The sequence below is a fragment of the Schistosoma mansoni genome, chromosome 3 (genome assembly GCF_000237925.1).
Source record: "Schistosoma mansoni strain Puerto Rico chromosome 3, complete genome".
Taxonomy (NCBI): Eukaryota; Metazoa; Platyhelminthes; class Trematoda; order Strigeidida; family Schistosomatidae; genus Schistosoma; species Schistosoma mansoni.
The window spans coordinates 13,821,008-13,846,200 of NC_031497.1; the positions used below are offsets into that span (position 1 = coordinate 13,821,008).

The 25,193-nt window shown below is 40.4% G+C and overlaps 1 protein-coding gene across 1 annotated transcript; it reads left to right on the plus strand.

The window, feature by feature from the left end:
- Positions 1–536: 536 nt before the first annotated feature.
- Positions 537–20,603, plus strand: Smp_092810.1 (hypothetical protein). Its single transcript, XM_018799317.1, has 6 exons — positions 537–789; positions 4,073–4,373; positions 6,010–6,077; positions 7,004–7,281; positions 7,947–8,125; positions 20,459–20,603. Exons 1-5 carry the CDS (start codon positions 736–738, stop codon positions 8,083–8,085), a joined length of 840 nt encoding a protein of 279 aa, XP_018651118.1. The 5' UTR covers positions 537–735; the 3' UTR covers positions 8,086–8,125; positions 20,459–20,603.
- Positions 20,604–25,193: the final 4,590 nt, after the last annotated feature.

Here is a 25,193-nt window from a genome sequence, read left to right on the forward strand (position 1 = left end):
ATTTCCCTTAAAACACGTCAGGCTTGTTTCTAAAAAACTTAAAGATCGCACAAGCATTTGGAGTTTGACAACACTTTAACCAGTAACACGTTTTATAATCGACACGTGCCGCCCGAGCGAAATTAAACGTCAGGAGCTAAGAAGTCTGAAGATATATTCGACGGAATATCAATATATCGAGAAGTGATCAATCTAAACTGGCGAGCGGTTGTAAAAGATGTGGCGCACGGTGTACCCACTCGTGGTCTGGTGCGGATGCATGACCAAGCAACTTCAGCTGAGATGTGTCCAGTAAAACTAATGTGGTTCACATCAAATGTCGAAGAGTTACAGAACTATTTATTTTGGGAATTTATTTACCGCAGCAAATCCATTGTATATTTTTTTAAAACATTTAACTGAGCTTTGTATGTAACGTAGTCCAGTCAAACATATCAAATGTAAAACACACATGCCAATCACTTAAATTTGTGATTTCAACAATCATTTACTATTTTTAACTAAGTTGGGTATTTCGACTTTAAATCCAATCGTAAAATACACTACATGCTATATTTACTCAAGGTCTGAAAAAGTATTTTTACAAATTCGGCTCACGAATATATCAGACGATGGATCTTTCGAGGTTAATGAGTCGTTGACATATTTATTCCTTTTAACTGTCAAATTGTGAGTTTCACATATTCCAAAGCTTATTGGCGCGGTTTTTGCTAAACCATACGTGGGGAGACTGAAATGTCAAGTGGTTGTGGAGATTTTTATAGCGTTCAACAACAAAATACTTTATTGGTAAGTTTTTGAAGTGCAAAGGAATGTTCAGATGTACAATAGCCTTTATGATTTGTATAATACTTATTGTAATAGCATAAGATATGAATCGTATCCGCATATATGGCGCGGCAATTACGGTGTTTAAACACGGTTGCTAAATGCATATATTATCTGTCTTGCCGTTCATAGTTATATTATCCGAGTTTCTTGCTGTTTTCTTGTCGTTTTTTGTACTACGTAGGAATTATCAGCTTATGACTAATCTCAGCTAATTCTTCTAAGAATCGCTTCAACCGTTTTCGGTCACTGGATGTTATCAATCCATACTTTTTACTACTTAGTCTCATTTATTCGTCTTAAGTCATTTCTCATCTTGTCGACTTGATGTTGTTGTGATATATTGTGAAATCTGTTCAGCATACATTTGTGGCAGGTTATATGCTGATTCCCAGTTAACCAGTCGCAACGGAAACCACTGTGCTTACGTATATCGGCTCAAGCTGCTGTACCTAATCAGCACACAGAGATGAAGACTTCCAGGCCAAACCCCAAAATAGTAGAGGTTTTATTAGTAAGAGAGATGATTCACGAAAATGTAAATTAGTGGAACGAAAACCATAATTATGAGGAATTCAGAAGCTTAAAATACGGAGCAACTTAAGGGATAGAAGGACATGCATCGTTGTAAACAGTTTTGAATCATATTCAACGCACCCTTCCGTCTACTCATTAATTCCTCACTTTATTTCTGAGCTAAAAAAGCAGTTTATGAATGTTCCGTTCAAGTGCAATGTGTATGCTACTCTTATTTCCTCGTGACTAGTTTGAGAATAAAGACTATTTACACTGATAAGTATAACAGAAAAATGGATGCATCTGTGCTATTGCGAACGGTTTTGAGCCACTTTATTCATACTTATCGTAGACCAGCAATCGTAGTGTTTCTTGATATCAGGGTTGCCTTCGATTCGTTGGACAGGACTGTTCTCTGGGATTTTCTATTGAAGAAGGGTGTGCCTGAGAAGTTTATCAACATCTTAAAGGCCTTGTATACGAACACCTCAGGCAGAGTGAGGGCATACAACCACCTCTCTCCCTTGTTCCATCCGAGCAGTGGGGTTAGGCAGGGTTGCCCAATCTCACCATTCCTCTTCAACTTTGTCATCGACGACATCCTGGAAACAGCTCTGATGGATGTAAGTAATGGCGGTGTGGATCTGCTGCTTGGAGAAAGACTTCTCGACCTTGAGTATGCGGATGATATTGTCTTACTGTGCGATAATGCCCAAGGCATGCAATCCGCACTCAATCAGTTTGCAATCAGTGTCCGCAGGTACGGCATGTGCTTTTCACCCTCCAAGTGCAAAGTACTCCTACAAGACTGGCAGGATTCTAATCCTGTACTCACTCTGGATGGTGAGCAGATTGAAGTAGTTGAGAAGTTCGTGTATCTAGGTAGCTATATAAGTGCTGGTGGCGGCGTGAGTAGTAGGATTGATGCACGTATAACGAAAGCCAGAGCAGCTTATGACAATCTGGGCCATCTTTGGCGCCTTCGTGATGTTAGTCTGGCTGTAAAAGATCGGATCTACAACGCATCGGTGAGAGCAGTTTTGCTTTATGTTTGTGAAACCTGGCCTCTCCGAGTTGAGGATGTTAGACGACTCTCTGTGTTCGATCATCGTTGTCTCCGAAGGATTGCTGACATCCAGTGGCAACACCATGTTAGTAATGCAGAGGTTCGGCATCGTGTGTTCGGGCGCAGAGACGATAGTTCAATTGGTGTCACCATCTTGAAACACCGATTTTGGTGGCTTGGACATGTTTTACGAATGTCGTCCCAGAGAATTCTTCGTCGTGCATTATTTGCCGACTCTGGGACTGGTTGGAAAAGGCGGAGAGGTGGTCAGTGTATGACATGGTGTCGTGGTATGAAAGAAAGCTGCAAAGGGCTAGCTTCTGTTGGTCCTTCACGACTCCCTGGCTGGGGTCCGAGAGATAGTGCAACACAGTGGCTAGAGACGTTATCAGATATGGCTCAGAATAGAAGCCAGTGGCGATCCTGCTGTAACCTTCATAAAGAGTGGCTATAACTTCCTTAACTGAGAGAGTTCTTCTGGTTGTACATTTCAGTTCCCCATCATTACTCCTCTCTTTTTTCCTTTTATATATACGCATCTTCCCCTTTCTCCTCCTATTCTCATTATTTTGTGTGGCGCATATGTATCCGGTGCCCTTTTTACAAATATATGTGATTAAATAAATAAATTCACTGATTACGATAATCGTGCGTACTTCAACCAGGTAGTTGAGATCTATTGACATAGTTAAGTCCAATAGTCAATGATTTCATCAAATAATAACATGCTTTGGTCTTGCCTTCCATAGATTTGTCCCAACTTACTCCCACACTAGACATCACTCAAGGTAGGCGTAGTTGGGCATACGTAACAAATGTCCCGACTACTAGGTACTTTTCCCCATTTACTCATCCTGGCTATACACTAATATATGTTTATTAACAGTAAAACCGATGTTAATCAAGGGGTAATACGTTAAGTGACTTATATACTCAAAACTACTTGTGTAACTAATAGTTCTGATAATCTTCGTCTTCCTATTACACTATCGAAATTTATCAAAGGGACTAATTGCTTCAACTAACTAAGTAATTAAAAGTGTGGATGGGATAATAATACTCAGAGGTATTATCTTGTCATTTAATTTTTATAGGATTAAAAAATTACGCAAAACTAGTAGGAGTCGAGATCTCGTTATGAAATCGGATTTTGATTAGGGTTATGTAAGTATGTAAAAATGTGTCACTTGTAAGGAACGTGGAACCTGACACATACATACGTCGGCTCATGTTCGCACACCACATAGCAACGGTATGAACTTATCAAAACAGTATTATGTCTGTTCATAATGGAAAAGATTATGTATGAAGAACGTTACAAGGGTTGTTATTTAAGCACGAAATTAAATGGTTACAACTCGAAAAATAAAGGGAGTGGTTATATAAATTTTTCTTGAACACCGAAGCTTAGTTTGTTGAGCTAATTACCGATTACTCTTGTAATACACAACACACGCGTTAAAGAAATGGTAAATTAGGTGATACGATAAGTAACTTAAATATCTATATTCAGGTCACCTGGACATTCGACGTCAGTTAAATGAGCATGTATACATCATTCTAGTAAAATAACTTTTTTGCTCCATTCACTAAACTGCGTGCTTCTGCTTGTATCAGTCTAGCTTAAGAATTGCTTTCTTAAAATGTCTTCATATTTTATAGAGTCGTTTAAAGTCTGATTATATCAATACTGCTATGTACTTTGCTCGTTTGGGAACACTGTTCTGCTGTGTCGTATTCTTCTTTGCGCCAATTTTTTCTCGTTCACATCCGTCAGATCTGGAGGTTTGGTATCGAAGAGCATTATTAGCAAGTGCGGCGACTTCAGCACTACGTTTGCATCAACGAATAAAAAGTTTAAATACAGGTTTCTCTCGAGAAGTCCTAGAGGTCTTAATATCTGAGGATTCTTCCCACTACTTACTGTTCTCCATCATGTTTGCTGTATTGCCACCAGTTACAGGTATCATTTTTAGGCTGTTAAATATGTACACCTTTTTGTCGCGGTATTTATGATAAATATTTGTTTGCCTTGTCGCTTAAATATTTTGTGAAGAGTACTTTTCTGTTTCTGCATTATACTGCTGGACCATCTATCTAACGCCACTCATTTTCAGTTTAATATAGTCCTAAACTACGTTTCTACACCTCACATGTTTTGATTCAAGTGTGCTATTATCCAAAATTTTCTGTAGGACAACTAAAGTTCACATAAAAGATGCTGATTAGTTTCAGTTTGGTATGTGTCTGTATTGAGTGAATCGTTTTCCTCGAAATTTAACTTAGTATAACTTTCTTTAGTTTATGTATGTATCTAATCGTAAAGTTGTGCTGTTATGCTAGCAGGTCTCATGGAGGTTTAAATATTTGACGAGTATTCATATTATCTGAAGTCATTGATATTTCGTTTTCAGACTGAATATTTTAGTGAGAGTTCTTTTGCTATGATTCCATTTTCAGAATTATATTTAAGTGAGGTATTCTATTCTACATCTACCACTATGGGATTTAGATCGACAACTGCATCTTGGTGTTAATGTGGTATGGCAAGTCGAACTGATGTACGTACGTGCGAAGTTCTACGTTGGGACTGACTGAGGTATTCCATTTATTGGCAACTGTGTTTCCCAGAATTTATAATTCATTTAGTAGTAGGTGAAATAAATTGAACGGATAACCAGACTAGAAAATATAATAAATTTAGGAGACTAAAGAACAAGCACGACTATTGACATTGTGATTTTCAAGTAGCCATATGTCATAGTAAATAATAATAGGGCTTAATTAACGATAGTAAAGTAATAAAGATAAGATGAATGACAACTGGATTATAACTGAAGGTATTCAAATTCAGTGAATTGTGGGAAACAAGATTGTGTTTTATCTTAAAAACTATACAACCGTGAGTATAACACTATATGGTCATGGTCAGTTACATTTTCTGGTATAGTTATTCGTTGTTCTTCAACTAACTATACTGAAAGGCGCTCCCTAACAGGTGGACAGATGTGCCTTCATAAACAACCCATGTATCTAACTCAGTAATATCAAGTTCGTCTCATTAATCACTCAAAGTGGTTTGTCCCCTACGCAAAAATATAACGAGCGTCTGGCATAGAATACTCGTGCTGAAAAGTGGGAAGAAATAATATTTTTCCTTGTTAAAATGCATGTCTCTGTATCTGCTGTTCTCAAAGTTTTGTTTGTTTGTTTTTGTTCTGTTCTTTCACTACTGTTGACATTTTTACTCTTACATTTTATTTCTCTTATCGATATCCTCTTACTGTCTTGATCTTGATTAGGTATGGCTTTGTCTAATTCATATTTATATTGTCCCCTTCTACGTCTGTCATGGTTAGGTTTCTTTAGATGCTTGGAAAGTAAGTGATTTGACTTTCAACATTGACAGCCAACATTGCTACTATGTTTGAATGTTAAACGTTTAATTATACCAGTCATTCTCCGTTACAGCCTCATTTATTCGCATTCAGTTTCAAGTTTTTTATCCTCAATTGAACTGTGCTACTGGGACCGTAATTAACGTTTTTCAAGCCAACTTACATAAGTTTTAACACATGAAATTTTCTCTTTTGATTTAGTTTCATTGGTTCCGATCTTCTTATTCGCCCTTTTACATGTGGCTAGCTTCACGAGGGTTCTTTTAAATGTAAGTTGTTTTTAAAATTCGTCATCGTTTATATCTCGGGATTTTCTCAATTTATTTTCATAATAGGGATAATTATAAGTGATTGTACATCATATCCTATAATCCTTTGCTACAGTACTAAGCTAGCATCCATTAGTTCTGTTTTTATCCTATTTTTTAAACTCATTCGTGTATCAGTATCATATTAAACACAATATTCTTATATCTGAAATGGGTTCATAGTAATTGGTTTCGGTCAACAGAATATGATAGCAACATTTTAAAAATAGAAATAAAAACCTCCCTTTTCCGTTATTTCTGTATTCTGTCGAACTATCCATTTAATTTCTGATTTTTTATTGAGAGATTGTTTTAGTCCTCGATTATCTTTACTTTCTGTACGGTATTTTGAAAGTTGTTTAAATATAGATGACTAATGATTAGCACTAAAACCTAGAACACGCTTTTCGTTTTATTTGAAACAACCGCATATATCTGGATCCCAATGCTAATTTTCACTCCAGGATTCAAACGCAGTGCCTTTTGCTTGTTACTGAATGATACTGTCAAGGGAATCCGCTCAGGAGGCACTTATGCCAAAAGAGACTGATTAAAATCCAGTCCTCAACACTAACAACGAGAAAATACAAACGAAATTTAGTAATAAAAATTGTTTGTTTACATCAAATGTCCTCTCTTTCGACCACTATCGCTTCGTAAATACATAATCGAAAATCAGGGCTATAAAGAAATAATTAGCTGTGTTTCTATACATTCATTATCCACTGGTTGCAATGTCTGTTTTTCAAGCCTCAGTTGGAAAGACGTTTTTAAACAAAACTTTCAACAAGGTACACAAACAATCAGTCCATTTGATAAAGTTCCTCATCTTTGTAAATCTCATTATAAGCACAAAAAAATATTTTACTTCTTTGTTTATGCTCCAGGCATCTGTTTCTCTGAATAGTGGCGGAACGAGTGATGGTTCGGATGCTCCAGTTGGTTCATCGAATATGTCATGTGTGCATCATATACTACAAAAATTGATTGTTAAAGTGAATGCCCATGATCAAAATATCTTACGTATAATTGCCTTAAATGAAATCATGTTGATGGTAATCTGTATATTTATGGCTGTTTCTGGACCTAGAATTTTTATCCTTCCCTTTATTTATTATCCATTCTTGAAAATGCGTTATAATTCAAGGCGTAATCCTTATACTCGGTAAGTTATCAACTGTTGATATGTTATTTAACAATTGCCGTTTATTGTTTTCTGCCAAAAATGATTCAATGACCCTCATTAAAGCTTCAAACATACCGCTACTCAATAAGACTAGTACTCATTGCATGTTACTTGTGTTTGCTCCATCTCTTATATTTCTAATTTTCGGTGTGAAGTAATTATATGGTTTGTCTTTCCAAACACCTTAGAGACGGCAAAACATTATAATCCAGACAGTAAAAATGAAATAGGAAAGTTGGATAAGATTGCTTTTGGACAGATTTCTTTCTGTTCACATTATCGTCGTAACTTCATCGTCTGCATATGTGCTGTTTGACGTCTTGGTGAAATCTGGTAATAGCTAGGTTTCATGAAATAGTTTTTTCAAAGTTCTCATTACCCATAAGTAACTACTTAAAAAAAGAGTTTCAAGGATATCAAGGGTCACACTTTTGTTTTGTTGCGATTTTATGAGGTTCGATTGGAAATTTTACAGTGTGCTCGTAATTATTTTAGTTAACCTCAATAATTAGTATGAATGATGTGTAAAGACCATAATGCTTCAATTCCTACTCAAATATTTTGTATAATTATGTATTAGCAGAAACTTTTAAGTATTTTATCCGGGTTCAAACTTTGTTGTTTTACGTATTATTTCTTTACAGTAACGCATTTTCGGAACTGCGTGTAGCACTTCAGAATGTAGCTTATCATACTAAGTGTCCAGCACTTATTTCTCGCATAATTTATGGTCTCATCAATATTGTATCTCGTTTGGGAACAAGCGGTTACGCTAGAAACTAGGTGGGAATCTACCTGCTCGTGTTGTCTTTTCCTGTTTTTAGTAAGTTTGGTTTGTTTTAATTATTCGGCCTAGTTTTTCCCCGTTTTATCATATCGAGGTAAAAAATCTCAAAAGTGATCACGAGCTTTTTCTGTTAATGTAATTAGTCTTAACGTAGAACCTGATACATATATACATTGGTTCAATTTGTCGTGTCCCATTTGCGCAGCGAGATGAGACTTATCAGGCAAAATCTCAGAATGGTTTAGGTAGTAACAGTATCAGTGGTAATGAGAAAGACTAGTCATTAAATATACATTCGAGACGAAAATATAAATTAATGAGATAAAAATACTAAAGGTTATAAGAAATTTAGAGTCGTAGGATTTGAGGAGAGGCAAAGAACGGATTCATCTGTGCCATTGCAAACGGTTTTGAGCCACTTTATTCAAAGTTCCTATTCACTGATTACGATAATCGTGCGTACTTCAACCAGGTAGTTGAGATCTATTAACATAGTTAAGTCCAATAGTCAATGGTTTCATCGAATAATGACATGCTTTGGTCTTGCCTTCCATAGATTTGTCCCAACTTACTCCCACATTAGACATCACTCGTCAAGGTAGGCGTAGTTGAGCATACGTAAGGCATGTCTTAACTACCTCAGTTGATGAAGATTTACTACTTTTTTCTTTATCCGGTACTCTGTTTCTAACCCAGTTATTGCTTATTCGGTGCTCCGGAAATTCATGAGCAATACTTTGTTGACACCTGTGGTCGAATACCGGTAAAGCACGAATATCCTTTCCTCTTAATGACCATGTTTTACATCCATAAAGTAGAACGTAGTGAAATGCTGCGCAATAAACTCACCCTTTGGTTGAAAGACGGATATCTTGCTCAAGCCACGAGTGACTCAAGTTAGCAAAAGCCAGTCGAGCGTTCTGAATTCTTGCTGAGATTTCGTCAGACATCAGACTCTCAGGACTGATGAGGCTCCCAAGATGATTAGAGCGGCCGATGGGTTCAACTACTTAACTCTATATCAGTAATTCAGGCGATGACGCAAGTCAATCCGGAAGTAACGTGTCTCATTTGGAGGAAGAGAACCGCATCTCAAACATACTTGCATTGTTACTTATGTTGGTCAGAAGATTGCATCTTGTCAGAGTCTTCGCCAAACAGAAGTATATCATCTGCGTCACGATGTAAGTCTACTAGTAGGAGACCAACCCTTGAAAAGTCAGACAATGAAATTTATCTCTAAAAGCATGTCTGTAACATTTAAATAGAAATGGTAAAGGCGGAAAACTGTGACAAACGCCATCTAAAGTAACCAATCCCGATGACAGTTCGTCACAACCTGTGCCTCGACTAGTAGTGTTTGAGCAGAGAGCCTTCACAGTGTTAATGTTCTCCTTTGGTACACCTTTCAGTGATAGACACAGAAACCTCATGATCAACGGAGTCAAACGCTGCTTTCATAAAGTCAAGGAAAACAACTATAGTTGGACGTCGAAAAGCGCCTCTATGTTCCGGAACCTACCAAAGGGTGAATATTAGTCCATACATCCACGTCCAGGTCTAAAAGTAGCTTAGTTTCCTCTGGTTTGCTCTTCATGAGACGGATATTTTAGACACTGTTTTACTTAAACGGATTCGTTTGTGATTGTTACGAGAGGATTTTTGTCATTTCTTAATAAGGTGGGACGATCAGTGATCGAGACCAGTCAGATAGGATTACGTCCACTTCCCAGATTCTAGCTAAGATTTCAGTTAATTTGACTTCCAAAACCGAACCACTACCTAAAATTCTCAGGAGTTAGTTTGTCTGGCTCTGTTGCTCTCCATCACTTTGGATCACTTGTAGCCCTTTCCACCTCACTAGGAGTTAGAGGACTTACATCAGTTTGCGATTTAGGTTACTTGGATTTAGTGGGCAACTAGTATGTGGCTGAAGGTCAGTCGAATTGTCCCCTAAAGTGTTCCGCCCATTGGTCTAATCAGAGACGCTGCATAGATCGATGGCGCGAGACTCTTGTACCCTAGTTAACGAAGTCTGTTGTTGTAAGGATGGCTCGTTGGCAAACTCAAGAAGCTCAGAAAGAGCCGAAGACATTCCATCCAATCACTACTAGAGGAATATTCTAGAATATCGACGTGTAGCTCCCCTACTGGATAAATAAGAAGGCCCCCCTACGTGCCTATTGGCTGTCCGAAATGATGATTTATTTTCGGCCAGAAAACTTTAAATACATGAGATTTTTGTACTATATTTGACACTTTGGAATAGCATTCCTACTTACTAGTCTTCTGTTTTCTCATTTTGCGACTGGGGAGAGATCTAGCGTTCGAGTGCTCAAGTATTACGCTACATACTACAAATCCAAGTTCGAGATATAACAGTTGTCTTATCTGATAGTTTCACTATTGAACACCACATTACGTAGTTTATAGCGTAGTTTTAGGGAACCAGTAATAACATTTCACGCACTCGACGCAACAGCATCGTTGTCTGGTCGTGGTGCTAGAGATATGAGAGAAGGGTTGGTTGTGGGGAAATATTATTAATAGATAAAGGAGGGATTCAATCGTCTACAAGATAATCTCGGGTGCTGATAGAAGTGTGAAAGTGGTTGTCACTTCCCGGTTAACCACACCATGAAAGGATATTTCTTCTTGAAGGATCTGAAGAAGAAGCTAGTTTTGTGGTGGTCTTAGTGATCTAGGAGTATGACCTCAGAGCCCAAGGGCAACTGTTTTAGACCGGCCACTCATGGCCTTTCTATGGAAAGTTTGTGGTGTACTGGCTTCGTCCTATCTCTGGTTGTAGTGAATGAGAACACATGTGAGGACAACCAACTTTATATTTAGCACAAATTACAACGTTACTTGGTAAAATGCAAAAACCATACTATGATACTCTATTTGCAAAATGTTCTTCAATTGCCTCAGGCTTCATTGTTCCTGGATTTCCACACAAATTGCTTTTTATTTCTGTTCTTCTCTTCTTGATTTTCTCAATCTCCTGCTGTCAGATATTCTATTCCTTACTCACCATATACACTACTTATATCGATATAAGTAGCTCACACCACACTCGTCCCCCCTTTTAATAAGCTGTTCTCGCAATCTTTCTGATCGCCGTATCATTGTCTCCTTTGGTGCTGTTTGTGACTCGTGCTCATGATGTTCTTGAAACCATCTCTGTAGTTGACTGGCATTTACTCGCTTCTGCTTGTCTTCTTTCCGGATCGTGTAAACTGAGCCGCGTCTCTCCGTGATCATGTACGGTCCCTCCCATTTCGGGATCAGCTTTCCTGACCCTGGTCCCCCTTCAATGTTAGCTTTCCGTTCTCTACACTTTACCAGGTCCCCCACTTTAAAAGGCTTCCACGCTCTTCTCTGCTGTTCCGCCTTCTTGATGTCTGATATTTGTTTCTTTTTCACGTTCTTTATTGCCTCCGTCCTCTCTTTCCTTAATCTTGTTGCTGTCCACTTCTGCTGCTTTGGCCACGTCTTATTATGCATTGGAAGTCGTGGCTGTCTACCATACATAAGTAGGAAAGGTGATTTCTTGGTTGTTCCTTGTATAGAGGCACGATGCGCCGGCAAAATTAGCGGTAACTCTTTCTCTCAATTCCCTCCTTTAGATGCTAACCACTCTTTTAATGTCCGGTTGTTTCTTTCTGTAAGCCCGTTCGTCTGAGGGTGATACGGTGTAGTTCGTATCCTCTTGATGCCGAACTGCTTTAAACGCCTTAAACTCGTCACTTTCAAAACAGGGACCCTGGTCGGTTAGCATCATCTTCGGTATTCCATGACCCGCTACAATATGCCGGATTATTACTTCGGTCACTGTTTTTGCCCGCTGGTCTGCAATCGGTACAGCGTCGACCCATCGTGTAGCATGTTCCGTTATTACTAATAAGTATCGGTTGCCGCTATCCGTCTGTGGAAATGGTCCCATCACATCTACCGACCATAGATCGCCGACTGCGGTTACTGGGACTGACTGCAATGGCGGTTGCATGTATCTATCGCTTTTCATTAATTGGCACTGCTGGCACGTCAACACATATTGGGCCACATCGTCTCTCATGCCTGACCAGTATGCACTTTGCCGCAGTAAATCCGTCGTTCTTGCAATACCTGTATGCGCTATCTGGTGACATTCGTATATCATCTTACGCCGCCAGTCTTTCGGGATCACAGCTACCCAATTTTTGTCATCATCCTGCCAGACCAGTGCTCCATATGTGTTCACTCTCAGCCTTTCCTTTTGCCGAAGTAACATTATTACCTCCTTGTCCATTGCTCGTTTGTCAACATCTGCTCCCTCTTTTATCACTCTGATTACCTCTCGAAGTTTAGGATCAGATTTCTGTTGCCGGACGAGTTCTAGTGGGTCTCCCTCTATACTGTTCACTGCGTATGCTGTCAATGGAAGCTCGGCTTCCATGTCTGGTCTTGGCAGGTAGTCCGCCATCACATTTTCCTTCCCTGGAACGTGACCGATACTGAATTCATACTCCTGCAGACGTATCATCCATCGCGCCAACTTCCCACGGGGGTCTCGTGCTGTTTGTAACCACTGCCGGGGTTTATAGTCAGTCTCGATGTGAAATCGTCTGCCTAACAGATATGGTCTCCACTTGTCTACTGCCCACACAATCGCCAAACACTCCTTTTCGATCGTTGAATACTTCTGTTCGGCAGGCGTGAGAACGCGACTTGCGTATTCCACTACTCTATCAGACTAACTCAAAACGGCACCTATACCATGATCACTTGCGTCTGTGGTCACTGTAAACGGTTTCTCGAGTTCGGGCAGTCCGAGCGTCATCTGGCAGTCGTCTAGCATGTTTTTGATTTGATTAAATGTTTGTTGGGCGGTTTCAGTCCACGAAAATTTAATGTTGCTCAACCACTTATAAAGGGGTGCTGCTATTTCGTTGAAATTCTTGATGAATCGACTGTAGAACGCCGCCCTTCCCAGGAACTGTCTCAATTTCCCTTTCGAATTAGGTACTGCAATATTCTTTATGGTCAGAATTTTCTCCGGTAATGGTTTTATTTCTCCATTTCCTACTTTATGACCCAACAACGTGATGCTACTTTTTGCTATCTGTGACTTGTCCTTATTAATTCGAAGTCCGAATTCTTCAATTCGCTTTAAGACCGCTTCCACATGCTTGACATGATTTGTTTCTGTCTGGCTGTATACAACTACATCGTCGCCATACACTTCGACATTATCTAGATCCCTGAGCAGTAGCGACATTAATCTTCTGAACGTAAATGGTGCGCCCGCCAACCCAAACGGCATTCGTCTAAATTGATACTGTTTGTCACGTACAGTAAATGCTGTCTTGCTTCGATCGCTCTCTTTTATAGGCAGTTGCCAATAACCTGACCGCAAATCCAACACTGTAAACACCGTGGCATTCTGCAGCCGATCTAATGTTTCCACTACTGTTGGCATTGCACACGGTTTTAGTTCCGTTATATTATTCAGTTCTCTAAAATCAACACAAAATCTATACTTTCCATTCGGTTTCTTTACCAAGAGTACTGGTGAGCTATATGGGCTGTCTGCCTCCTCAATTATACCTTCTTTCAACATCTCTTGGACCTGTCGATTTACTTCAGCCTCTAAGTGCACAGGGACACGACGTGTTGTGAATATACTTACTCCATTGTTCTTTATCGGGATTTCGTGCTTTACTTTTTCGCAAAATCCGTACGGCTCTCCTTCTCCAGTGAACAGTTTCGCATACTTTGTGCACAACTCGGTAATGTTTGGTTTCTTCGTTGGAACGGCTGTTGCCACTCTTAACTCTGCCACCTCGCTACTTTCATGTATTGGGAACGAACCGTACTTCGTGACCACCTTACCGCTTCTTAGGTCAACTATTGCTTTTACTTCTCTTAGGAAATCTACTCCTAATATTGGTCTCGACAGGTTTGCAGTTACCACGAACGGAAAACTTATCTCAGAACCATCCACTTTTACGATACTGTTAGACACGCCCAATACCTCTAACATATGCCCTCCTATGGTGTGAACTGCTGTACACGGCTTGAATCTCTTACATTACTCTTTACCTATTAACGAAACTGCTGCCCCTGTATCGATTAGGCACACTAAATCTAGTTCATTTATGTTCACTCTTGTATAGACTGTCCGTCTATCTACCAATACAACAACCCCCAGATCCCTAGAGTAAGAAGGAAACACGTAACGTCTAAAATATCTCCGTTTTCGTCGTGTTGGACAGTTTATCTTCCAGTGTCCTGTCCCTCCACATGCGTAACACTTGTCATTCCCTTTACGACTCACTCGTAATGCCGCAATCTCGTGCTTCAGTTCTTCAATTTTCTTCTCGATGCTATTTATCTCCTGACTTCCGCAGGCTTCCGGAGCTACTGTTCGTGTCATCAACTGTCGCGTCACCTTTGCAAGCTCACTGATATCCATAGGTTGCGCGGCGTGTACCAGTCTCAGCTGCTGGGAAACGGCAATGGGCACGCTCTCGATAAACTGCGACGCCAACAACTTGGTAAGCTCCACGGCCAGCACCAGCGGGTCACCACCGATGGGCAACTTCGCCACTCGGAACTTCTGCAATGCTTCTTCTCTGTCCGCTGGGCTGTCGAACTCCAAGATCAACCGCTCCGTGACTGCCACCCATGTCGTCTTACCGCCCGCACCGTCCAGGCTGTCATATACAGCCTTCGCTCTGCCTCTCAGCAGCGTCCCCAGCACCACCGTCTCCGCCTTCGGCTCCTCCACTCCCACCAGCTCCGCCACTGCTTCAAACTTCTTCAGGAAGCTCAGCACATCTCCGTCCTCAAATTCCTTCGGCCATGGAATCTTCATCCTTGGAGGCAGCGACACCAAATTTAGTGAATGAGAACATAGGTGAGGACAACCAACTTTATATTTAGCACAAATTACAACGTTACTTGGTAAAATGCAAAAACCATACTATGATACTCTATTTGCAAAATGTTCTTCAATTGCCTCAGGCTTCATTGTTCCTGGATTTCCACACAAATTGCTTTTTATTTCTGTTCTTCTCTTCTTGATTTTCTCAATCTCCTGCTGTCAGATATTCTATTCCTTACTCACCATATACACTACTTATATCGATATAAGTAGCTCACCCTTCCACGGTGTGGGCAGCCGGGAAGTGATACTAGCCCTCATACCCTTAACTGCACACAAGACCAAGTTGGTCGCTTTCAAATCCTTCCTACACCTAATAACTCTGTTATCTCCTCGACTAACCCTTCCCACGTCCTTTTATCGCGTCGCACCGCTAGGGCAAACGATTCGAGTACACAGAACGTTATTCCTGGTCTCTTGAAACCACGCTCTAAACTACATATAGGAACTTTTAATGTCCGAACATTGTGCCAAATAGGACAACAGGCTTCCTTAGCTAGAACTCTAGAATCTTACACCATCGATGTGTGCTGCGTCTCCGAAACGCGCATACAAGATCCGAGTAGTGTCATTCATTTGACCGCACCTAATCAAAATAAAGTTTCATCTCGATACACGCTCCGTGTATCTGGAAGCCCTGACGCTGCTTCCCGTGGCCTCGCTGGAGTAGGTATAGCATTAAGTCCTAGGGCAGAACTAGCTCTTTTAGACTGGATCCCAGTAGACAGTCGTCTATGCGCTGTTCGACTAAACGGATCAGTAAGGACTCGGAAAGATAGGGAAATTCGTCGTTGCCTCTTCGTCGTCTCTGCCTACTCTCCCACTGACTGCAGCTCAGACGATATAAAAGATGAGTTCTACAGGAAACTTTCTGACCTTCTCCGAAAAGCTAGGCGTTCTGATGTAGTAATAGTGGCTAGTGACTTTAATGCTCAAGTAGGTAAACTAAGTGAAAGGGAAAGACACCTGGGTGGATCTTATGGTGTCATGGCGAAAAGAACAGATAATGGCGACCGTCTGTTGCAGCTATGCTCAGATAACCGCCTATTTCTTGCAAATACTAACTTTAAGCATAAGGAAAAACATCTTTTGACCTGGCGACCCCCGAATTCGTCCCAACGTTGGACCCAATTAGATCACATCGCTATCAGCCACCGATGGAGGGGCTCGATAGAAGACTGTCGCTCATTCTGGGGCACATGCTTAGATTCAGATCATGCTCCAGTGCGAGCACGTATTTGTCTGCGTCTTACTGGACGTAGGAAAGACACTGCAGGGAAGCCTCTAAGGGTTCTACTTAATGGTAGGCAAGCTAAGAATATATTTCAGGAACAACTAGAAAAACAGTTAGGCAGCCATGTAAGTTGTGTCCACCCCGAGGCAGCGTGGAATGACATCCGAAAAGCTGTGGAATCAGCAGTGATATCCGCTAATAAGGTAAACCATAACGTTAGGGAGAAACAATGGATCTCGGCAGCATCTACCGCACTGATAGATGCTCGTAAACTCATCCCACCTGGCTCTGAGCATAACGAAGAGCGGAGTCAACTTAAGCGCAGGCTTATAAGAAGTCTACGTAATGATCGTGAACAGTGGTGGGTAGCGAAAGCAAGAGAGATGGAAAAGGCAGCGGCAATAGGTAACAGTAGGCAGCTATTCAGACTCGTTAAAGAAACCGGTATTAGGAACCCGAATATCAGTGAAACCATCTCAGATAAAGATGGGCATATAATTCATTCTCAATCCAGGAGGTTGGATCGATGGGCAGAACACTTTAGGGATCAGTTCAACTGGCCTTCAGCCACACTTCAATTACCCACGATCCCCAGTCGTCCTGAATGGCAAATTGATGTAAGTCCTCCAACCCTCTGTGAGGTTGAAAAAGCTATAGGAAATCTGAAGCGAGGGAGAGCAGCAGACCCTGACAGGTTGACCCCTGAGATTTTTAAGGATGGTGGTCCAGTACTAGCAGTGAGATTGACTGAGGTCTTAGGTAGAATCTGGGAACTGGACGTAATTCCATCTGACTGGTCCCAATCACTGATTGTGCCAGTTTATAAGAAAGGACAAAAGTCCTCTTGTGACAATCACAGAGGGATCAGTTTGACTAATATAGTGTCTAAAATATTAGCTTCAATAATACTAGGTCGCCTAACCAAAGCTCGTGAAGAGCAGACTAGAGAAAACCAAGCTGGTTTTCGACCTGGACGTGGTTGCATAGACCAGATATTCACCCTACGTCAGGTCCTAGAACATAGACACAAATTCAGACGTCCCACAATAGTAGTATTTCTTGACCTTAAGGCGGCATTTGACTCTGTTGATCGTGAGGTTCTATGGCAATGTTTGTCACTGAAAGGAGTACCAAAGAAGTACATTAACCTCATAAAGGCTCTCTACTCGAGCACAACTGGTCGAGTTAGAGCCTATGGCGAACTGTCATCAGAACTGATTACCACAAGTGGCGTTCGTCAGGGCTGTCCACTCTCCCCATTCTTGTTTAACTTTGTCATTGACTTACTTTTAGAGATAGCACTTTCATCAGCTAAACCTCCAGGAGTTGAACTTTTACCAGGAGACTCACTTGTCGACTTAGAATACGCCGACGACATAGTTTTACTCGGTGAAGACGCTGACAACATGCAGAGTCTTCTGAGCACTATAAGCAACTATGCAGGCATGTTCGGAATGCGATTCTCTCCCTCGAAGTGCAAAATGTTACTTCAGGATTGGGTTGCATCGACACCTGAACTAATGATAGGGAGTGAAGTAGTTGAGCGTGTAGACCACTTCACTTATCTTGGAAGTCTCATCAGCCCTTGTGGTCTGGTATGTGACGAAATCTCAGCACGGATACAGAAGGCTCGTCTAGCTTTCGCCAACTTGCGTCATTTATGGCGTAGGCGAGATATCCGTCTAGCAACCAAAGGACGGGTTTACTGTGCAGCAGTTCGCTCCGTCCTACTCTATGGCAGTGAAACATGGCCAATAAGAGTAGAGGATATTCGTAGGCTACTAGTGTTCGATCATAGGTGTCTTCGAAGCATTGCTCGTATATCCTGGGACCACCGGGTAAGTAATGCAGTTATTAGGAAACGAGTACTAGGTAGGGATGGCAAATCGATTGATGAAGTAGTGAAACTTCATCAGTTGAGATGGCTGGGACATGTGTTACGTATGCCCGACCACCGACTGCCCCGACGTGCAATGTTTCATGGTGTAGGAGTAGGTTGGAAGAAAGCTAGGGGTGGCCAGACCAAAACGTGGCACAAATCAATGAAGTCACTGACAAGTGGACTGGGCCATGTTGGTAGGTGTAGACTACCTGGTTGGGATTCGCGAGATGACAGCAACCGATGGTTAGAGACCTTGAATGACATGGCTCAAAATCGTTTGCAATGGCGAAGATGCATCCACTCTTTGTGTTCTACCAAATTCTAATCTTCTGAATTCCTCATGTCTTTATCTTTTTCTCTTTCCAAATTTATTTCACTGTACTATACTCCTTCAATAATTTCTTGAAACCCCTAATCTTTTGGATTTCTGATTATACTCCTACTACTTCTACCACTATGGGATTTGAATCGACAACTGCATCTCTGTGCTAATGTGGTATGGCAACTCGAACTGATGTACGTACGTACGAAGTTCTACGTTGTGACTGACTGACTGAAGTAGCTCACACCACATGGTGATGGAAATCCATGGATTAAGGTAAGGTGTGGCATTTTTAGGGACGACCTCTCTTAACCCCTTCGTTGCGTTGTGAGTAAGCAAGATCGATTTTCTGAAGTGAACACCTTTCTGCTTTCACACCTCTTAATAGTCAGCAATACGACTTCGTTTTCGGGCCCTAAGTTTCTGCTTTTTATTCCACGGTTCTCAAACCAACTTGCCTTGGCTGGTAGGACATAGAGGAGCATGTGTTTAAGCCATTACAGCTCAGTCGATTCTTCGCGGTAGGCAAGCCCTACCAACACATCAAGGTTAGAGCTTGTGGAGAACTTTCGTCAGAATTGATCACCTCAAATGGTGTTCGTCAGGACTGTCCACTCTCTCCATTCCTGTTTAACTTTGTCGTTGACATGCTTTTAGAGATAACACGTTCACCATCTAAATCTCCAGGAGACTCACTTGTTGACTTAGAATACGCCGATGACATAGTTCTATTTGGTGAAGACGCTGACAAAATGCAGAGTTTGGGACACGTGTTACGTATGCCCAATCACCGACTGCCCCGATGTGCAATGTTTTATGGTGTAGGAGTAGGTTGGAAGAAAGCTAGGGGCAGCTAGACCAAAACGTGGCACAAATCCATGAAGGCACTGACAAGTGAACTGAGCCATGTTGGTAGGTGTAGACTACCTGGTTGGGATCCGCGAGATGATGGCAACCGATGGTTAGAGACCTTGAATGACATGGCTCAAAATCGTTTGCGATGGCGCAGGTGCATCCACTCTTTGTGTTCTCCCAAATTCTAACCTTCTGAATTCTTAATATCTCTATCTTTTTTCTCTTTCCAAATTTATTTCACTGGATTATAATCCTTCAATAACATCTTCAAACCCTTATCTTTCTGATTACTGTTTATACTCTTACTACTTCTATCAATATGGGATTTGAATCGACAACTGCATCTCTGTGCTAATGTGGTATGGCAACTCGAACTGATGTACGTACGTACGAAGTTCTACGTTGTGACTGACTGACTGAACACGTCAAGGTAGCAGTCGGTTATTAAACAAACCTCAACCAATTTATCCAAACACCTGGCATCGCCACTTAGTCCAACGATAAACATCATAGATTAATACCGTATCTTGTAATAAAATAGATGTAACCAGAAAACAAAAAAAGACAATTACCCTACTTTCAATTTTTATTGTTTTACTACAGTAGTAAACACTTTACTCGTAACTAGTCAATTTAGTGTATTTTCTTCCAAAAATTTCCCTCAGGTCGTCGTTTTGTTACGTTGTCATTGGATTGTCTTGGTTATTCAATATAAACATCGATCAACTGCCACTTGAACGAATATTCAAATGAGTTCATCTTTACTTCATTTTTATAATCTACTTGTATTTGTTCATTCATTTTACTACTTATTTGTCCTTGATATCCTCGATAAAAAGTAACTTTGACAATTGATATATATATATATAATTTTTGTGTAGTTCCACAATCTAATATATACGAAATTGTACTCAGTTGTTGTGGTTAGTATGACATTTGGATCTTTCACTTAACATTATATCTGTAAATTTACATACCATACTCTTTGCTGCAACTTTCTAAGTAGTACCTAATGATTTACATTGTCTTTTAAGGAAACCTAATGCAGAATAAAACACTTCTAAAATTTTGCGTCATTTCGTTTTTCATGTTCAACTCTGGTCTCATTCTCTTCAACAATCTTTTCACTCATTCTGTGTTCTTTTCAGACTTATGCGTGCCTGGTTTTCATTTTATCAAATGGCCGTTTGTTCTACGGATGTCAGTTACAGTCGAAATGATGAAGTGATTTAGTCGTTAGATTGTTATTGTGTCATTCAAATCCAACTTGTAAAAAATATGCTTTTTGAATAAGCTGTTTGTTTTTGTAGGTGTTTCTAGTATACTGATGACCTGCTTAGTTTTTATTCGTCTCTTTCAACGTAGTTGGGTTGAATATAATATTGAATAACATTTACCAGATTCTACTTTTAACATCGGTAATGTTATTTATTACCATCTTCGGTTATAACTATGTTGAAGTAAGCGAATGTCACCTAACCGATGGAATAACGCTCAATAGTTATTGTTAACATTGATCTAGTGTTGGAAAAGCGACAGTTCTTGGTTACTCGGTAGGCATATATCACAGATGTGATGATGAACGTTTGCCATTTCTTCGACACTAGGGCAGAAGTTAGTGTCTTTAACATGAATTCGAACGATCGTGAGCAAACTAGGTGTCCACCCTGCATATTCGAAACGGAAAATCCACTCAACATGTAGCAAGAGATACGTTCAGTTGCCTATGTTTTTACGCAAAACTAAGCACTAGATCTTTGTTTTCAGTTGTCACTTCAAATAATTGTCAGAGACCTGAGAGAACATCATAACATACTCTTCACACTAAGCAAATGGAGGTTAGTAGACGGCAAAAATTGATTATTCGTGAGGCCCAGTTTTCTGGTTGTCGATTATGTACGAGTAAGATTAGACATGTGATCGACCCATACTTCCAAACAAAAGTCGGTAAATCTTCCGAGCGCCATAAACTGCAATCGAAACTAACATGCGGAACCGTCAATTTTACTACGTCACGACAATGGTGCCCCAGCTTTCTCGAAAATACGTCTGATAACGTGTGAAAAGCTACTTCGGTATATGGACAGATTTGAGCATTATCTGACAATACGGATCTCCTTAGTATGTGATCTCTATAAAGGTGTTTGTCGATGACCTAATAAAGAAACCGCATATGGTCATATTCTTTGCCACAGCCATGATCTGAAAGATACCTAGAAAAGTATGACCAGCTTATCGAAAGTCGAATTAGAGCGTGTAACTTAATTTTATTGACTGGAAACGATATTGAGGAGACAACTACCATCAATCCCCTATGTCGATAAGGAATATGCTTATGGACTTTGGAATAAAAATGGTGTGCAAGATTTACACAGATTCACTGGTAACATATTTAGTGGTCTTGATATTATCCACCAACATGTTGATGATTATTTGTTTACCAGTTTGAGCAGAAAATCCCAATTCCATCATCTAGACTCTGTTTAAAAACGAACACAAAACATGGAATTACTATAGAAGTCCAAAAATTCCGAACCGGAACTAACTTTCTCTATTTTATCGGCGTTGATATTGACTTACAAGGCATTCACTGTCTGAAAAATTGAGTATTGTTCACTCTGGATATACGTGAGACGATCACAGTCGAGCATCTGCGCTCATCCAGAGGGCGGATACGCTTTTATTGACAGTTCATACCGAATTACAAGATTCCTTTGAGATCTCTAACGGTCTGACTTCCCGTCAATGCAAAATTCATGAAACTGAATGACAGAAAATTGTGCGTCTTCCACAGTGAAGCAATTTCGTTGGTACACGACTCCAAGGCACTCATTAGTACCGACATAGGCATGTCCGACACAGTGATCAGGGCGAAAATGCTTGGGAACCTTCGACATTCTTTTCGATTAATTTCAAGACTCTGAGTCGAGGCAAAGCACTATGGACAGAGAAAGCGGTACCGACAAGCAATCAAGACTGATCATACGATTTTATGTATCATTGCTCCGATCAATAAATTCGCTCTTCCCTAAATATGCGGTCATATCACGTTCATATATCAAATAGGGCGTACGCACTCATACGATACAACACTAATGGCCACGTTTCGCAGCCGTAAAGTAGAACAGGGCGAACTGCTGAGCAGTATACTCGTCTTCGCCATAGGTGACGTAAGCTGGTAAAAGCCAAACGAGCTTTCTGAATCCATGCTGAGATTTCGTCAGACACCAACTCATTTGGGCTGATCAGACTTCCATGATAAGTGAAGTTGTCGACGTGTTCGATTACTTCACTCCCTATCCTTAGTTCAGGCGTTGATGCAGGCCAGTCCTGAAGCAACAACTTGCATTTAGAGGGGGACAAACATTCAAAACCTCCTGAAATTGTTGCTCAGTACTACCGAAATACTGTGCACTTTATCAGCATCTGTGCCAAACACGACTATGCTATCTGAGTATTCTGAGTCGATAAATCAACCTCCTGAGAGGAGGAAATCTAGTCAACGAGGACGTTATTTCCAGCAGTAGGTCTATGTTGAAGCTGAACAAAAATGAAGATAGGTGATATGTAACAGCTTAGGTTCATTAGTTAAGAGCTAACCTCAAACAACTAAGTATGTGTCAAAACAATAGAGCTCAAATACTCATTCACTCCCTTATTTTGCATGGGGATTATACTTCCTATTATTTTATATTGAATGTTGAAAAGCTTTGTGTGTTTGAACACGTGGTCCTCCGCTCCACTGTGGCTGTATCACAATCTAAATAAAGACCTATTCACACCTACTGGCACGAAAGACAGCCTTGCCAGATATCACTTGAGATTGTAAAATCAGATAACATTTCGCCATAAACTCTGACTCGATTATTAGTGTTCGAGTAAAGAACCTTTACAAGGTTTATGTACTTCTGAGGTGCACCTCTCAATGACAGACACTTCAACAGAAACTATTGTTCGACAGAGTCAAATGCTGCTTCTAAGTGAAGAAAGACTACCATTGTCTGACGCCGATAATCATGCCTGTGTTCTAAAATCTGACGAATGGTGAATATGTGGTCGATGCGGCAACGAACAGGTCTGAAACCAGCCCCATTTTCTCGTGTTTGCAGTTCACGATTCATTATTAGGCATCCGTTAGTTATTGAGACTGGTATTTTAATTTCTATATTAGTCAAACCAATCCCTCTATGGTTATTACAGGATGATTTTGACCCCTTCTTATGTGTTGAGGCAATCAGTGATTGAGACCAGTTAGATGGGATTACATTCAGTTCCCAGATTTCAGATAAAATGTTAGTCAACCTAATCGCTAAATCTGGACCACCATAATTAAAGACCTCTGAAGCCAATCCATCTGAACCAACTTTCTCTCCTCGTTTCAGATTAGCTGTAGCTATCTGTACTTCATTTAGAGTTGGGGGACCTACTTCAATGTCCCATTCAGACTGTCTGGGAATGGTGGATAATTGTATAGTAGCTAAGGCCAGCTAAACTGTTGTCTAAAGTGTTCCGCCCATCGTTCTAAGCGTCTGGGCTGAGAGCAGATGAGAGTTTCGTCTTCTTCCGAGATCAACTCGCTTACACTCGACTTCTTAATTCAGGTTTCTTTTATTAGTCTGAAGAGTTGTCTGGTGTTACCTACAACCACTGCCTTTTCCATCTCTTTTGCTCTCGTTGCCCACTACTGTTCATGATCGTTCCTTAGACTTTTGTTTAACCAAGATCTGATTTGTTTTCGCTGTTCATCGTATTCGGAGCCTGGTGGAATGAGTTTACGAGAATCTAGCAGTGCAATAGACTTAGAAGAAATCTATTTGTTTTTTATAACCCTTTGGTTTGAATTACTAATAGATGTTACTGCTGTTTCCACAGCTATTCGTGCATTTTTCCAGGCAGCATCCGGGTCAGCCTCGTTTACAGAACTGCCCTAACGTGAATTCACTTGTTCCTGGAATCTATTTTTGGCTTTCTCGTCCCTCAGTTTAACTCTAATGGGTCTTCTTAGTGTGGTTTTTCTGCATCCAGTGAGGCGCAAGTAAATACGTGCTCGTAATAGAGCATGACAAGAGTCTAAACAGGTATTCTATAACGAGCGACAGTCTTCTATCGAGCCTCTTCAACGATGACTGATGACAATATTGTCTGTTTGAGTCAACCGTTGGTTTGGTGCCGGTGGTCGCCATGCTAGCTGATGTACCTCCTCATGCTTAAAATTAGTATTTGCCAAAAATAAACGATTGTCCGAGCATAGTTGCAACAGACGATCACCGTTATCTGTTCGCTGAGTCGGAATACTAAAATACTCGCCTAAATGTCTTTCTGCTTGGCTTAAGCTACCTAATTGGGCAATAAATTCAAGAAGTTCAAGCAGGATAATATCGACTTCCAAAGTAAAACATTAATTTAAATACATGTTTTTTAGTCCACTTGGATATATACACGTAAATCTATTGTGGACACAGGTAGTATAGAGTCCACTATTTAATTCGAGAACCTGAAATCGTTAGATCCTAACATTGTGGTAAGACCCACTGAATTCGCAATATTGGGGATTATTGGACACAGACTTCCCATACGAGGATGCTGTGAATTGCTTATAAGGGGTGATAATTCTTCATATATACCTCGTGAATTTTCAGATAGCGAAGTAGCACTGTTAATACTGATTTTTAAAAAAATTGAAAAGATCCAAAGTAGAATTGTCTTTACCAGTTTCTACAAAAAATTCTGATGCTTTACTTAAAGATTTGATAACTGCGGGTGCTAAGTGTTGTGAAAGTATAAAAATTCAGACTACAAAACTTCAAGTACAGGGTGATCCAGTCTTTTTTAAAAGACGGGTAATCCCTTACGTTCTTCGAGAAACAGTACGTAAGACACTGA

Coding starts and splice junctions, on each gene's coding strand:
- Smp_092810.1 (XM_018799317.1), top strand. CDS start 736: ATGTCAAGTGGTTGTGGAGATTTTTATAGCGTTCAACAACAAAATACT. Junction 4,374..6,009: donor TGTATTGCCACCAGTTACAG/GTATCATTTTTA, acceptor CTTTTGATTTAG/TTTCATTGGTTCCGATCTTC. Junction 6,078..7,003: donor TCACGAGGGTTCTTTTAAAT/GTAAGTTGTTTT, acceptor TTTATGCTCCAG/GCATCTGTTTCTCTGAATAG.